Source organism: Motacilla alba, chromosome Z, assembly GCF_015832195.1.
Source record: "Motacilla alba alba isolate MOTALB_02 chromosome Z, Motacilla_alba_V1.0_pri, whole genome shotgun sequence".
NCBI classification, from domain to species: Eukaryota; Metazoa; Chordata; class Aves; order Passeriformes; family Motacillidae; genus Motacilla; species Motacilla alba.
The window spans coordinates 10,625,283-10,641,776 of record NC_052046.1 but is presented as its reverse complement, the minus strand read 5'-3'; the positions used below and the strand labels follow the sequence as shown (position 1 = coordinate 10,641,776).

The 16,494-nt window shown below is 39.3% G+C and overlaps 1 protein-coding gene across 3 annotated transcripts in view; it reads left to right on the top strand.

Moving 5' to 3' along the window:
* NPR3 (natriuretic peptide receptor 3) overlaps positions 1 to 16,076 on the top strand; it is a 42,217-nt gene extending 26,141 nt beyond the window's left edge. The window contains exons 4-8 of one of the 3 annotated variants that reach the window (XM_038123838.1): positions 270 to 405; positions 4,204 to 4,298; positions 7,180 to 7,315; positions 8,804 to 8,888; positions 11,759 to 16,076. In XM_038123838.1, coding sequence (XP_037979766.1) covers positions 270 to 405; positions 4,204 to 4,298; positions 7,180 to 7,315; positions 8,804 to 8,888; positions 11,759 to 11,870 — 564 coding nt within the window. In that variant the 3' untranslated portion in view covers positions 11,871 to 16,076. Of the gene's footprint in view, positions 1 to 269; positions 406 to 4,203; positions 4,299 to 7,179; positions 7,316 to 8,800; positions 8,889 to 11,758 lie in introns of all 3 variants that reach the window. The other 2 variants (XM_038123837.1, XM_038123839.1) reach the window with 2 other exon arrangements.
* The last annotated feature ends 418 nt before the right edge of the window (positions 16,077 to 16,494 follow it).

Genomic DNA, 16,494 nt, shown 5'->3' with positions numbered 1-16,494 from the left:
GAGCTATTCAGACACAACATTATGAATGTCCAGAATAGCAGATAGTGTAAACTGTTTTTAAAAATGGGTCAGAAGTTCCTGTTGTTCCCCTGAGGTTTTTTTGAGATATATTCCTTTCTGTTCCAGCAGCTGAGAAAGTAACTCTCCAAATTAGTCACTGTGATTAATTTGTAGATTCTCTCTAGTCAGTCAATTACTTAGGAAAGAAAAATTTTGTTATGTGTCAATTGCCATTGTTTTATTTTTCTTCTTTTTTTTTTTTTTTTTAGGTGAACATGTTTGTGGAAGGATTCCATGATGCTATTCTTCTTTATGCCCTAGCTTTACAGGAAGTCCTGAAGATTGGTTTCAGTAAAAAAGATGGGGAAAAAATTGTTCAACAAACACGAAACAGAACATACGAAGGTAAGAGTTAATATGGAATTCCAGCTTTCAGAGTAAAAAACCACCAGGTCTTTGTTCTGTGCAAAGTAAGAGCCCATGCCTATTCCACTCCTAAGAGAGAAGAAAGCAAACATATGAAACCATGTGCATCTTTAAGGCTGGCTCGCATATCTCACCAGTCTGTCTTTTTTTTGCATCAACTGTTGAGGTCTTAACTCAGTTTAAAAAACTCTTAACAATTTAATGACCCTCACTAATGTTGTAAAGAAATAGCAATAATTTTCTCAGGCTCCTTTTTTGTTTTTGAAAAGATTACAGCTGCTCACTTTGCTCATGTTCATCTATTAGGTCTCAGATTGCCTCATTTTTTCCATTTCACTTTTTTATCTTGAAAGCCTGGGAATGGATAGAAGCAAGCAGGTGCCAGGGTTGGGATTATTTTGTGTTTCTCAATGGGATTCCTTTGGGCCCTAGAAGGATTTCCCCCAGCCTCCTTTCAGGAGCTGTGTGTGTTGTCTCAGAGGCAGCAGCTGAACACCACTGTGCCTTTCTGTGCCTAACTCCCGAGGCTGCAATTCTGCAGTGCAACTGGCATTTTTGTGTCACCTTGCTGATGCAAAGCAATGCAGATGCTTTTGCCAGGTAGGAATTTTAAAAAAAGAAACTGAAGATTATTGTTTTCATCTGTCATCTCTTTAAAATATTTCCATCCATCTCATATGATAGTCCAATCATTTGATGTAGGACTGGCAAGATTTCCTGTGGAAATGCCTGAGAGAAGGAAACATTTCCCCTAGATAAAAAGTGAATGATTTATCTGAATGTGTAAGAAAAACTGCAGTGGCCAGGTTCTCAGCTCTAAGAACACACTGGACATACTGTAGGAAGGCAAGAAGGACAGCAGCTCCAAACCAATGTTCTGTTCTCAAATTGTGGTGTGAACATGAGGCAAAAGAATACTCAGGGCAGCTTAAGGGAACACTTAAGCACTTTAAAGCAAGGGATTGCTTTAAATTATGCTGGTTGCAATCATCCCCTAAGCAGCCCTGCACCATCTGTAGGTTGTGCTTGGCATCCCATTATATCTCTTTATATCTGTGGCTCCCCAAAACACTCTGCTTTAAAAGGGAGGGAATCTGGTGTCTAAGGATTTGCCTCTCTGTTTGTTTGTGCTGTGCATGAGCAGATGCCCCAGCACAGCCTGTGTTTGCTCCTCTTCCTGTGCTCCAGGAAGCCACCGGCTGGTGTGCCCATGCATCCTTTGTAGTACCATGTGCTCCATGTGGGCTACATGGTTGATTCTCACACCTTGCTTGTAAAACCTGGGAGGAGGAAACAATGTTCTCTTCCCCCACTTGTGAAAACCAGATTGTTGCTGGTGGTTGACCTCTTCCACCAATTCTGAAAATGCAGCCGAGTTGGGCTACAGTGGAGGGTGCAGTTGGTCAAAATTCTTGTAAGCCATGTGCCTTTCCTTCCCTGTGGCAGTACTTTGCTGGACATAAAATTGATGTTGAAAGAGGCCTTTAACTCAGTGTCTTGCAAACCAGTACCTTAAGGAGGATAATTTATCTTTATTTTGCCTGTGAGCCTCTCTTTGCTGTGGATGCAGCATCACAGAGTATGGTTCATGCACGCCCATCAGGTTCTGCTGCAGGACTGAAGCTTTGTAATTTCCTTTGACTTTGGCAGGCCTTGATAATGAGAACTCCAGTTTCACTAATGACATTAATTTAACTTCTGACATATAGATATCTGATTGTCTTGGCACCTCATTTTACAGCCTGCTCTGATTTATCAGGACTCCCAACAGAATGTAGATGCTGCTTCCTCCAGAATTCCATCTGCCTGCCACAGCTGCACAGACATTATGGGCTTAGGAAAGGATAAGGCTGAGGTGATCAAAGGATTTCTTAGTGATTAGGCTGTTAAAGACAGCATGATATAACTTCAGGTCACGTCTGGTGGAGAATATTTGCTATTCATTGGCATTTCCTATGGAAAAGTAGCAAAATTTTTTGTAGGTAGGTATCCCACATAAAAAAAACCAGAAAGAAAGTTGATATAAAATCATTGCACCTTTATGCAAATGCAATTCTTCATTAAGATAGTTTCAAAATTTCCTACCTCCATTTCTTAAGGAAATTGCAGGAAATGGCAGCTTTTAAAATTTTTATTTCTGATTCAGATGAAAAATGTAAAAATTATCTTTTCTGACTGAAAAATAATCCCATAGGAACTCCAAGTTTCAATTTTAGTACCTCTTCACAAAAAGAGAGTTATGGTTTTCTTAAGTCACAAGAGTATCAGTTCCAATTAGTACCTCCTGTCAGATCCTGAATCCAAATTGATGTGTAAACAGGGACATCACAGTTCTTCAGAGTGGCCTCTTTTTTCCGTGTCTCATAGCAAAGTGCTTGTTACACCCACTTGATTTCCCTGCAGTAACTGAATTGACAACGGCTTGGTTACCGTGTTGTTATAATGAAATAGGTGCTTGACAATAATTTTGATTACCACCACATATTTTGAAAACCACAGCAAGGTGAAATGTTCCTGACATCACTAAATCTGAGCAGATACAGAATAAATGGAGGTGTGTTAAGTCTGTTGCAAACTCACTATCACTAGGCACATTGGGGGAAATTTATACTCTGAATATCTGACCCCTCTTTTCTGACTGACTGTCACTGAGAGCCTGAATCTCCATGGTTTTGTGCCTGGTCTAGGCATGTATTTGGTGTAACATGGATGTACAATAATGCTTCTTTGCCTTGCATGGGTGTAATTGGCTGTGTTTGGTGTCAGGCAGTGGAGGATCACGTTTGAGAATATCTGAGATGAAAAAGTGTATCAGCAGTCTTAAGATGTCTTCACCATAGTTAATTAGTATTGTTTGATGGATTTTAAGAACCTGTTTGACTTACACCTTGAGAATTTGAAGCCAAGATTTTTGTACACAAGGACATACATTTAAAAAGAGGTTTAGATTGAATCCAAGGATGTGTTCATTTCCCATGACAGATGGAACAAGTTGCCCTAGTGAGTCTGTGCAGTTTCAATCCTTGGAGATTTTGGAGAGCAGATAAAACCTGGAGCATTCTCCTGGGTGACTCTGCTCTGAGCTGGAGGTTGGGCTCAAGATCTCCAAAGCCCCTTCAAACTTGAAATATCCTATGAATCAATGACTCCCATTTCCCCTAAAGTTTTCTAGAAATTGTAAAACAGAAGTGGAAGGGGGCTCTAAGAATATAAACTGAACTGCGTGTATTATGTAGTTAATCTTAAGTAGATGAATGCAGGGCTTAATGCATATGTAGTGCACATGGTGCCCCTTGTCCATGCCATCTCCAGTATCCCATTAGGTGAAATCAGCATTGGACTGCTTATATGGGTGCAGCAGCCCCTTCAGCCTGTGGGATTTACATCTCTGCCTTTGTGTCCTCTGCAGCATATGAGCTGAACTCTCTTTAATGAGGCATCATCAGATATTTCAGGATTAGGCTCTCTGTAAATAATTTATGTTAAATGTATTTGTGTTTTAGTCTTACATGCTTGTTTTTGGATTAGATTTTTCTCACGTATTCTCCAGTTTCACACGTTTAGTATTTAAAAAGGAGAAATGTTAAGAATTCAGGAATGCAGACACTGAGATGAAATTACAATTTCTTCTGGAATGCCAACAAAAATGCAGGGAGACTGATGAGATTTCCTGTCATATCAGTCTGTAAAAACCTGTCCACTGTTTTCATGTTTTGTTTGGAAAGGCTCAGTATTTTAACTAATTAATCTTCTGATTCCTCACATGCCATTCTTTAGGCATTGCAGGACAGGTGTCTATTGATGCCAATGGAGACAGATATGGGGATTTCTCTGTGATTGGAATGACAGACCCGGAGGCAGGCACACAGGAGGTAAGGAAACAAACATGATTGCAATTGGACACTGATGAATTAGTAATTCACTGTGAAGTAACATGATATCATCTCTTTACTTGGTGGCTTAATCTTATCAACTTAAAGACCCTTTCTGTAAAATAGCTGTCTTGAAGTAGTTATAATAAGCTCCTTATAAATAGCTGTCTTGAAGTAGTTATAAAAAGTTTTTTAAACTTCTTTCTTTTGTTTAGCGATACAACTTCACATGATGCTAGCCTTTAACTAAAGAGTGAATTCTCAAGAGCTGGCTAAGCACCACTAATTTTGAATATGAGAAATTATTGTTCAAAAATGAGCAAGAATTTTTATTTATTGCTGGGAAGAAAGATTAATCTTACAGCAACAGTGATGCACAAGTTGTCCTGATGTATTAACACAGCGAGTAGAGGTATTTAAATCTTTCACTGTGGTCAGCCACAAGCAGGAGTGCAGACCTTGCCTGGCCTTGTTGGTCAGGCAGACATTCCTGAGCGCCTTCTTTTCACCATTTAAGAAACTTTTAAATCAGATGCTCTATATATACCAGATAGGTTATTCCACTGGACGTAGAAGGATTGGAAGAGATGAACTGTGAAAAAGTCTGTGAGAAACAGCACCAGCTGCACACAGAAAACAACATGTCTGGGCTGAGTTTATTAATACATGCAGTGCCCTAAGTCCAGCTGCAGTGGGTGCTTTTGTTAGTTGCAAAATCAGCATCAGCCTCAGCTTTGCTGGTCTCCCTGATTTCAACAAGCTCAAACAAAAAGTGGCAATATCTGAGCTGGATGTTTCAATGTGTGGTTTTGAGTCCAGTGAAGTTACATTGTTGGTGGTGCTGCAGCAGAGAAAAATTCTAGGAGCCCTTTTAAAAGTGTAAGGATGTCTTGTGTGTTGTAATGTGTAAAAGTGATAGAAAAATTACAGCAGAAACCTGCAGACACTCCCAGGGGCAGTAGGAGTACAAAATGGTTGGGATAACTTTGGTGTGAACAATCTGTGTTTCTTTTTGTTTAGCCCAGTAGCTTTTTATCTCATTTATCAATTTAATTTCCCTCTCTTACCGTTCCTTCCATTGCTCTTTCACTTGCAATTTAAACTACTTTTTAAAAAAAAAGTTTCATTTATTCTTTTAACTTATTGTGGAATTTCCCTCTGCTTTATTAGGTACATAAATATACATGCAATTAACATTTTACACGCGATTACTTACTACTTTTGTCTGCCATATAATTACTACCTTTGTGCCTCACTCTAAAAACATAGTTTCTTTGATAACTTGTTCTATTCATCTGGATTTTTTTTTCTGTGTACAAGAATGTTTCTCAGCTGAACTGTGACAGACAGATGGGTGTTTGGGAAGAGCTGTTTTCCCCAGTCTGTTCACAGAGTTTAAAGCTAGAAGAAAACCTGGATTTCCTAGTTTGACCTCTGCTATATTAGACACAGGCAGGTTTCTTAACTTTTATATAGCCCTGTAGTTTATACATGACTAAAGCTCATGCTGTAACAGGCATTAATTTTTTATTTAGAGATGCTGAAAGGACAGGGACTACCTTGCCGGTGCCCTCAATATTTGTTCCACAGATGAACCACTCCTGGTCTTCAAACATCTGTATCATGCTTCTGATCTGAATCCATGTGGCTCCTGCTTATAACTTTTTGTTCTGAAAGCATTCTGCTTATTTTCTTATTTAGTAAGTTGTGCGAGTAGAGGACTCACCCACTCCTGCTTGATGAATTAAACAATCTCTTAATAAATAATATAATGCCTGTGAATGGTCTCTATTTTTTCCAGTTTACTGGATTTGCCTTAATTTTTGGACAAATGTTGAACACATTCACTCTACAAAGGATTTATATCCCAGTTTCAACTGCAAGAGAAATAAGTGTCTTTATTTAGTGCAAAATATACTTTTGTGTATTTAAGCAGAGCAAACATTCTTTAAAGTCATTGGCTTCAAAATGAAATTCAGGTGAAAGATTTGAAGAAGCTATCCATGAATTCTAAACCTATGTATTAATATCTGGGTTTTATCTGTGGGAGGACAGATAGATCTATTGATGTGCTTCTGCTATTGCTTCTGACCACTTAAGTGTCAGTATATGGTCTTGCTGCTGTACATAAATATTTTTAGACATACTGCTGCAGTAGATTCAACATAGGTTGTCTTGGAACTTCTGAAGACAGGATTGAAATTCTGAGGGGCTTTTATGAATTGGTATGAAAAAAATCCAGCCTCTCACCCACAGCACCCCCAAATCTTTCTGGGCAGGGCTGCTCTGGGTCTGTTCATGCCCAGTCAGGACTCATGTCTAGCTTAAGCTAGGTGACCATCCTGAGCACTCAACTCACTATGGAGCAAATGAATAAAATCCCAGGGAGAGTAGGAGAAATATTCAGAAGGTTAAAAAGCTTGTGTAAACTGGATTTATATTGAAGAGAAGCCTGAGGGCAGAATCAGATAAGAGCATGTGAATATATAAAGCAGCATTTCAAAAAGGAAGGGTTCCTATGACCACTGACATTTTGGTAACAAGTGATGGATAATTACAAAAAAAAGAATTTTATTTTACATGCTAGGGAAAACAACTGACAGTAAGGCTAGCTAAGTTCCAGAATAATTGGTGCAGAAATTGTCAAGTCTCCATCTTTGAAGGCTTCCATGGACAGATGAGATAAACATCTGTCAGGAATGCTTTTGTTCAGCTTATTCTGCCCTAGGGCAGGCCATGCACTACATAACCTCCCTTCAGCCCTCTTCTCTGACATTCAACATTATGCCACAGTGGTTGAGTGAGTGATGCTTCTCTCCTGTTTGTTTCACTTCTCTAAGTTGATAGGAAAATATTTTCATCGCTTTTTTGTTTTGCATAGGTGATTGGGGACTACTATGGAAAGCAGGGGCAGTTTGAAATAAGATCGAATGTGAAATACCCGTGGAACCACGGCAGGCTGCGCCTGGATGAAAGCCGAGTTTCAGAGCACACGAACAATACACCGTGTAAATCATGTAAGTTTAGTGACTTAATGCTTTCTGCACCAGCTCCGAAGAGGAGAATCCGTGAGTTGCTGCAACATAATGGGCCGTATTAAATTGTTCAGCACTGTTGTCCAACTGAGGCATGTGACTGGCTCTCTCTCTCTCTCCCGACTGCTTGGGAGGTTAAGGTCTGACAGCCATGGGTAGTACATGGTCTGAATCACTCCCCTGAATTTAAATGTAACAGTAATCATGCACAGACCAGAGCCCTGGAGGCTTTAGGTCTTTGCAGCAGCCTTTTAGCCAGAAAGAGGGATGTAACTGAAACCCCAGCAGAGAATAATCACACTGATAATTAGCAGCTGTGCCGGTGGGAGCAGCATTCTCCCAGTGCAGAATGATTTTCAGCATTATGAGAAGGCACTGTGAGGGGCTCAGTAGGTTGAGGAGGAGTAAAGACAATTGAATAGGGTGACATCTGTGAATTCAGAAGGCTGAGACTACCCTCCAAAGGGCGGATGTCCATTCTTTCCAGCACACTTGACATCACAGACCCTGTTGTAGTGAGTAGGACACTGCAGGGAGATTGGGGTAGGAGGATACTGATGCTTCAGTGACAAAAGGTGGCCTTAACTTTTCACAGGAAACAAATTGCTAGTCCTGCAGTGAAAAGGTAATTCCAGCCTGATAATTCTTGAACGCTTGAAAAACTGGTGTGAATAGAGACCGTCTGCTTCAGTGTGGTGTAGCTATGTACCTTCTTCCTTTTTTACAGACAGAATCCCCTTGAAGGGTAAAGGATGAAGGAAAAGGAGGGAGTGGTATGATTTTCTTCTCTGTTCCTTTCCACAAACCCAGGTGGGAATGGAAGTGGGAGTAGACTACATGCACATGAAAATGCTATTGTTCTTCAGGAGCCCTGCACTTCCCAGAGACAGTCCCTGTTTGGGCTCCCTTTCTGCCTGTGTGTCCCTGTTCTGCCTCTGTTGAGATTTGGAACAAGTGGAAAGTCATATGGCTTTAACTTGAAACAACCTATCTTCAGGAAATTAGAAAAAATTGAGGAACTGTTGGATAATCATAGTCATTTTAATAAACCTGGGTGATAGAGGGTTATGATTCTAATCTGGGTAAGATGAGCTTGTTTCTGTTACAGTGACTCAAGGCATATTCAGTGCTGATTCCCATTATGTGCATCACTGTAACCATGCTCAGTGTTATGATTCAGACCAAGCTGTTCAGACCAGTTACCTAACAATAATTCCTTGTATCACATCTCCAGAATTGTGCCTTCATCTGACACTGATCTGGGGGCTTTTTCAGCCCCAAGGAAAGCAAGGACAAAAAGTAAATGTACAGACACTGGAACAGGTTCCCATGGAGTCCCGAGCTCTGAAAGGCTTTAGTTATTATCTAATGTTCATCACTAATTTCCTAATTGTGTGTATTTTCCAATACATGAATGCAGATAGCTCCCAGTATAAACCCTGATTGTTTATTTTTCCCCTTTTCAAGCAGGTGGTCTAGGAGAATCAGCAGTTACAGGAATAGTTGTGGGCGCCTTGCTTGGAGCAGGATTGCTAATGGCTTTTTACTTCTTCAGGTTAGTCCAATTCCTTGAAAGTTCTGTAAACCTTTTATTTGTCATCCAAACTTCTCAGCTCCTGGCAGAACATCCTTGATGGGAGACAGAGAGGCACCATAATAGTGTGTGGTAACATTTTCACCAGAGACAGTGAACACACTTTGATTGTCCTTTTGTGTTTATCCAAATAATTTTAGTGACTTGGGTCTTCATCCTGTAACTTCTTACAGGATCCCTAAGTAATGTTCCTCATGGAAGTAATTCCAGTGAGTTCCAGACATTCACAGTTGCTTTAGTCAAGTGCCCTGGCCTTGAAAGCTGCTTTTGTTTACTGCTCCTTGCCAGCACAGTTGTGCAGGCTGTGATCTGCAAGAGATTTATATCATTTGCCTGGTATTGAATGGAATTGTACTGCAGAACAGAAAGAGATTTCTGTTTTGTTGTAAGAGAGCATTTGGATTCCAAAGCTGTGCATTTAACTTAATAAACTGAGATCAGTGCAGGGTGATCAGTGTTTTATTCGTGTTTAAGTTAAATAATTCTTACACTGCTAGTCAGCAAATGTAAAGTCTTGATAATTGATCCTTTACTGATGGAATAAATTAGTTATACATGTTCAGCACCTTATGTATACAGTAATTTATCCTCCTGCTATGGAAAAGCCAGATAGGAATTAACCTCCGCATACAAGAATCAAAAAATTCTATCCATTAAAAAACAACTGTTTATAAAAAATGCTAACAAAATAAAACAGGCAAAGCCTGCTTCAATTCACCAGGACACTTTCATGGTTTCAAAGAACCAAGCTTATTCATCAGGTACTTGCAACTGGAATTCTGCAGGGTGATTTTATTCTTGTATATGTTCAGTGTTTATATAGTATGTTTTTTGCATTTGAGATAAAATTCAGTTGGTTTGGACTGAATAAAGACTATCTTTAAAATAAAAAGAAAATAAAAATCTGTCTTTATATTTTATGTCATCAGAGGTTCTTGCATCTTGCATAGATTCTCAACCAGAGATGATAGTTGTTAGGTGTGGCTTGTAGCATTGCTGATATTGGGAAGGAATTGGTATGTAAGGCCAAGAAATAAAACAACAAATATCCTGGTGTGGTGTAAAGCTAGGCAAAGTATCACTGTAAGAATACATCTTAAACTTCTTGTCATCTGACACAAAGATTTGGATTGGAAATCCATGTGAGCAAAGGTGGGTGTCTGTAGAAGTAGATGTAATACACCTGAGCTCAACACCCAGTCTTTTTATGTATGCTCAAAGGGGAGAATTGAACACTTTTCTTCTGTGCAGTTCATGTCATCTTTATGTAAAAGCTAAACCAGGTCTCTTAGAAGTGGTTGTTTATCTGTTTACTGAAGAAAGCTGCAGGTGCTGTCAGATGGATCTGCATGTTGGAGATGTCTAGAGACCTGTGGGTGAATTTCACTCTGGAGATCTGATTGCAATTGCTCAAAGCAGGAGCAGGGACAACCTCCTTATTCCACCATTAGAATAAATATTTGAACCCTAACAAATCAGGGTGCATGGGTCAGATTTTCAGAAAATGTAGGTTTAGTGTTTGTGTGCCTGAAATAATTTGTACTTCATCTTCTGTAGCTTTTAAACTGTAAATATACCCTCCTGATTACCTTTCTTTTGGATCTCTAATTGTCACAAATGAGTACACAAATACAGTTTTGAGCGTGCATGCAGTTAAAAGGTCTGTGGAGTAGTCCTGACATGTAACTTTGACCAGATTTTAACTTAAACACCTGTATATCTAAAATCTGGACCTATCCTTCAGCAAGAGCTACTACTGTACATGCTCTGACCTAGGTAAGGGTCTGACTTGAATATACATAAAGAGATTAAACAACACAGGTTTTTAAAGTTATTTTGGAGCTTACTGATACAGATACAAGTATTGAGGGAGTATTTTCAGAACTATTAGGTTGCCACTTTCTATTCAGCCATGTTGCTTGAATCAAAACCTTGGTGTTTGAAAATCTTTCTTCCACTGCTGCATACCTAGCTGTGACTCCTGCTACCTGTGCTGGTGGAACAGGGCTTTCCTTGGCATACAAGGTTTTTGCCATGCATCTCCTCCAGCATTACAAGCACATGGGGCTGGACTAATGCCTTTCTGAAAAATTTGTCCTGAAACTGAGTAGAAACCTAAACATATAAAATGTAAGTGTGAATGATCTGATGATTTTTGGGGGGAGATTTAGGTACTAAAGGGGAAGCTAAAAGGCAGTCAGAGGGTTTGTTTGATGTACAAAGCATAGCAGAATTCTTCAAAGGGCCCTAGAGGAAGACACACAGGAAGAGCTGTGTCTGATACATGAGCATTTGTGTTTATTTCTTATCTGTCTTCTACATCCCTCTTCGTAATTCATCATGTTACCTCCTCTGACACTACAAACATAGTGGCTTTCTCAGAGGGAAATAGGAAGATTAGTTAGTTAATACATAGTTTCAGTGAGAAATACAGTTGAAAAGTCAGAGCTGTTTGAACTCTGCAGAAAGTCCCCCCCCACCCAGCATACTGAAAAGAAAATTGGCTTTGATCAATATAAAGCAGTGAAGTAACACAGTTCACATGACACTTCACAAAAACTCCTAATCACTTAGATCAGAAATTTTCAAAGAAGAAAATGTCTGTGCCTTAGTGCTTTGAGACTGCCATGTAGAAATTAACAATCATTCTTGAGCCTGGGTAAAATGTTCTGAGGCAAACTACTTTAATCTTTGACCAGGGTTTCACATTCTGCCACGTTTCATTTTTCAAATGGCACCCAGCTGTCCCCTACAGGCATTCTTCATAAGGGAAGTCTGTTAGCCTGTAGCTGAAGAAGGATTTCTCATTCTGTTCCTCTCCTTTCATGCAGAAAGAAATACAGAATAACTATTGAGAGACGAACTCAACAGGAGGACTGTAACATGGGGAAACATCGGCAGTTACGTGAAGACTCCATTAGATCTCATTTTTCTGCTGCATAAAGAAGAAGATGAAAAAGAATCCCATTCTTCCTAGAGAAAAGAAAGAATTAGAGAAAAGGACACAACCAAAGACATCAGTGTAAAAAGAAGAGGCTCTTGAAGAACTCACTCTTTAAGCAGTAATTTTGTCTTAATTTCTTTCAGAAGCTCAGGAATGATTTACTAATCACATTATGCCGCATGGCCTTTCATCTCATGAGAAAAGAAAATTATGCAGTTTGATGTTACAGGATGTACTTAATATGTAAAGACAGTATTTCCTAAGGCGTATGTTAAGGCTAGCAGATCTTGGTTTAGTTGATGGGGAATGCCTCGTTTTGTTCTCTTTTTTTCTTTTTTTTTAGCTTCTACCACCTCCTTCCATATTTGCATCTCACCCCTGGGTGTCAAATATGGTTTCAGAAGCACAGGTGCTGGTTGCTGTCAAAAGGAAAAAAGAGATTGGTTCAGGGTATGATCCTGCATCACTAAATCACTGACTTTGATAACAGGGGATATGAAAGTTGGTGTACGGGCCTTAGTTCTGGGAGAGAACTGGCACTTGGTTCTAATTAATTCCTCTGAGAAAGTCAGGCAGGTGGAAACACAGGAACCATTCTTTCCTTGTTTGTGTGGCATCACAGTCCAAAGCACTGTTTCTCCCTCTTAGCTGGTGGGACTTAGGAAAAACTCCAGCGAAGGATGAGGAGTTTCACACACATGAAGTAGTGACAGAGAATCAGGTCTCTGGAGAGGACTGATTAATTCCTCAGTCTTATATGTGCTTTGCCACACTCTTTTCTGTCCACTGCCATGACTTTTCAGAGCAGCAGATGTAGTCCATGTCAAGCCTGCTCCTGTTCCTAGTGAAGTCAATGGCAAAATCCCATTAACTTCAGTGAGCACAGGACTGCATCCATAACTGTAAATATGAAAGTGTCTGTATAGCTGATGCAATTCAAAAGGGGATTTTTTTGTGTGTATAAAAATGACATTCCATGCAACCATTTTATTTTTAGTATATTTTTAATCTTGTATTTTTCTATTAAAGTATCTATTTTTGCTTTGGTAGGTTTAAAAATGAAGGAAGAAGATGTTTTGAAGACATATTTTGTATGATAGGAGTAAAATGCAGGGGAAGTCAACAGCTGTAAATACATTTTAGAACCAGTATTTAGGGGAGGAGAAATGACTTTGTGGATGGTAATAAATTTTTTGCCCAACTTTTTTCTCCAGGCATGAGCAACATTCAAATAGTTGCTTAAACAACACAAATGGAGTTATTGAATTGTCTATGTGATGATCACTTTGATGCTGTAAATAATGCATTTTTCACATGTTAAGGAGTCCTATAGAAGTCAGTGAGATTTAACTATCCATCTGTGTACAATTAAACACCCAGGAGTATCTTCAGGAATCATGTGTTAAAGCACTATTTGAGGCTGACTTTAATGCTGCTGCCATCAGTATCCATGAAAATTTTGCCATTTATTTTACCAGGAGCAAAACTGAATCTGTGTTGAATTAGCTACTGACAGGTTATTTTATACTAGACAAAGTAGAGCTTTGCACTTTCTAGCCAACAAATGGAAATGAACCGTGCTCACTGCAAATGTGGTGAAGAAGATCCATAAAAGTATTGTCAGTGGGGAAACAGAGCTGTGACTCTGATTCTAGGAGTCCATTAGATATTTTGGTTTATTCTATTCTGATTTCTGATTTCATTTCTGGTCTCAGCAGTTCTAGCCAGACTTGAAAGTTAATCTCAAAACTGGCTCTGAAATCTGATTTCTACAAAACTTCTAGGCCCTGAAAGTCAGTTGGCCAGACTACCAACTCTGAGAAACCAATTTGGGATATGTGGGAGTGAAGAGCAAAAACTTGCTGTGTCTGCTTTCTGCCGCCTTTTATTTGTTGTTGGACATGGCTTTTTTCCCTTATATTTAAATTTATTCTTAGCCTATGGAGGGTTCATCACCTGCCCTTGTGATATACTGTCCTATGTCCCAGGCAGCCAGAGGGAAAAGCTTCCTGACTGTCAGGGCAGCTCCACTACAGGAAATTGATTTCCAGTATCCCATTTCCCAGTCTGGGCCTGTGTGACCTCTACAAAGGTGCTTTAGCCAAAGCAGCACTGATCAGTGGACAGTTTTCTGAAGTGTTCTCCTTATTTCATGGGCACCAGAAGTAGGCTAGAGCAGCATTTATACTGATAGGGACTTGGGGAGGGAAAAAGATTTCTGATTAGTTTCTGGATTTCTTTTCTTCCCCAAGCAGTTGAGTTTGTCTAGCCCCTGGGCATGCTTAAATTTTGGATTTTTTTTTAGATACTTTCCATAGAGGTTTTGATCTACTTCTGGTTTTGCAAACAAGCCTTTCAGTATTTTGACTTTATTTTACCCATTTGACTACTCTGCCACAGAAAAAAAAAGGCAAGGAAAATTTTTAAATGTGTAGAGAAGAGGGTATAATTTGAAGCATAAGCTCTTTTGGAAATTATTTTTGTTGTGACTTGCTTTGCAGTATGAGCTAGTACTCAAACAGTGGCTGGGTTGGAATCAAGACAATTGTGTAGATGTGCATTTTTTCTGTGCCATGCACAGCTGAGTCACACCAGAAGATGGGAGATCTGGCTGGGACAATAAATTCTCATGACAGTTAATTTATTATGTCATTTTATGATACCTATAAAAAAGTGTAGTAAAAGGTCACTTTTTAAAAGAATATTAATTCTAATGCTTTAAAACCTTTATGTAGTGTTTTAAATCATGACCTCAGGAAGTGTTTCTATTAGATGTCTGTTGGTGGGGGTGACCTAGGCTTAGCCAAATCTGTGCATCCCAGCACCTCCCAAGAAAGGTGAACCTTCTTTGCACCTTAGAGCATTTTAGATCAATGTCTTTAATGTTTGCAAATTGATGCACACAGAAAGAAAAAAAAAATAATGCATTTTTCCCATGGAAGTGTGGAGATCATTTAAGACATTTCACATAAGTAGATTCCTTCATAGCATAAATAAACTTACTCTTCTTAGCTGCCTTTCACAGGCCTCTTGCTAATAGTTCCCAAGTCTTCCATGGAGCATAGATCAGAAGCTGCCTTGAGTTTAGATTATTCAGCAGAGAGATTCTTTACTGGCTAATGCACTTTTCCTTTCTGGTTCATCTGCATTAGCTCAATGCCACAATGTTTAGGCTCCGAACTCTGTAAGGGAATGTCTAATCAAAATAATAATAATTGATCCTCAAAAGAGGTTTCAAAACCTACATTTTTGGCTTCAACAAATTGCCCGTATTACAAACATAGATGTGTATTACAGAGAAGCACAAGGAGACCCTTGACTCAGCTCAGCACTTCAGAACACACTTAAAATATCCTCAACTTCAGTTTCTAAGTGCTTTGCTCACTTGGGACCAAAGGGTATAATCCTGGCTGTGGCTGAACCAAAGGGAGATTTGCCATGTGCTTGAATTTAAGAAAAGCTGACTGTGTAGGTCATATTTATTGCCAATGCTTGGAGTTGTGCCTCTTAAATTGAAATTGAACTAGTGGCTCTATACTCTGTTTGTTAAAGTTTGACAAATTCTGCTAATTTTGTATTTATTAAAATTACTGAATGGCGGTCAGCTTAATATCTGATTCACCTCAGAATCCTCTTTCTGAGGGTTCTATGGACAGTTTTCCTGCCTTTTTACCCTCATAATTTCAACACCCAGGCTTCTACTGCAAGTGACAAAGATGAAGCAGAACTTTCAAAAGTATCTGTTATTTAGTTTCCTGAAACTCACAGCTTCAGAGTCAGATGTCTTGGTGCTTTGTCCTGGGCCACTGGTTGTTCTAAAACTTTTGTTTATGGACAGTTTGTGTGTTCTGAGTTGTCTGTGACTACCACCAACACCAGTTCCTACTCTGGTGTACTTCATTGAAGACCACACCTAGCTGAGCTCTGAACACATTCAGTCTTTGCTAAAACTTGAGATTGAGTGTGATTGAGAGCACTTTGGAAGATTGTGACCAGAATTCAGTTTATTGAAGAGTTGTATTAATTAATTTCGAAAAATAAACCATGTTGATCTATTTTCAACTTGTTCTTAAGCAATGCGCCATTGTGTTATTGGAAGTATTTTGTTGGGGTTTTTCAGTGGAGAGTTATTAAGGTGTAGCTAATGCTTTGAAAACATTTGTGCTGGACAAAATAAAGAGTGTTCTCCCTGACAACATGTTTTACTGGGAGGTTGATCTCTGATTCATTTTTTGGCTTAGAAATACAATCACACAGTAAACTGACAAAAAAAAACCCTCTTGCTGATTCAGTGGAAGTAAATTCAGGCCCTCAGTGAGTGTCTGCAGGCTTGAAGCAGTTCAGAGTGAGTTTCTCAGCTTTGCAGTAGAACAGGCTGCATCAGCCTTAGCTGACCTTGGCTCCAGTGATGTTTTCACCTCATGAATGCCATAATGCTCCTGGAAAGCCAAGAATAGACATCAAAGACAGGAAGCTAATAGTCCTGGTCATAAATTTCTTTGGCAATTCAGTCCACCTTTTCCGGAGCTCAAGACAGTTCCACATCCTTCACTGCCTTCCTCTGTTCTTCAGAGTGTAGCCATGTGGGCATTCTGGTTCTTTCAATAAAGCAGTTAAGGTTAT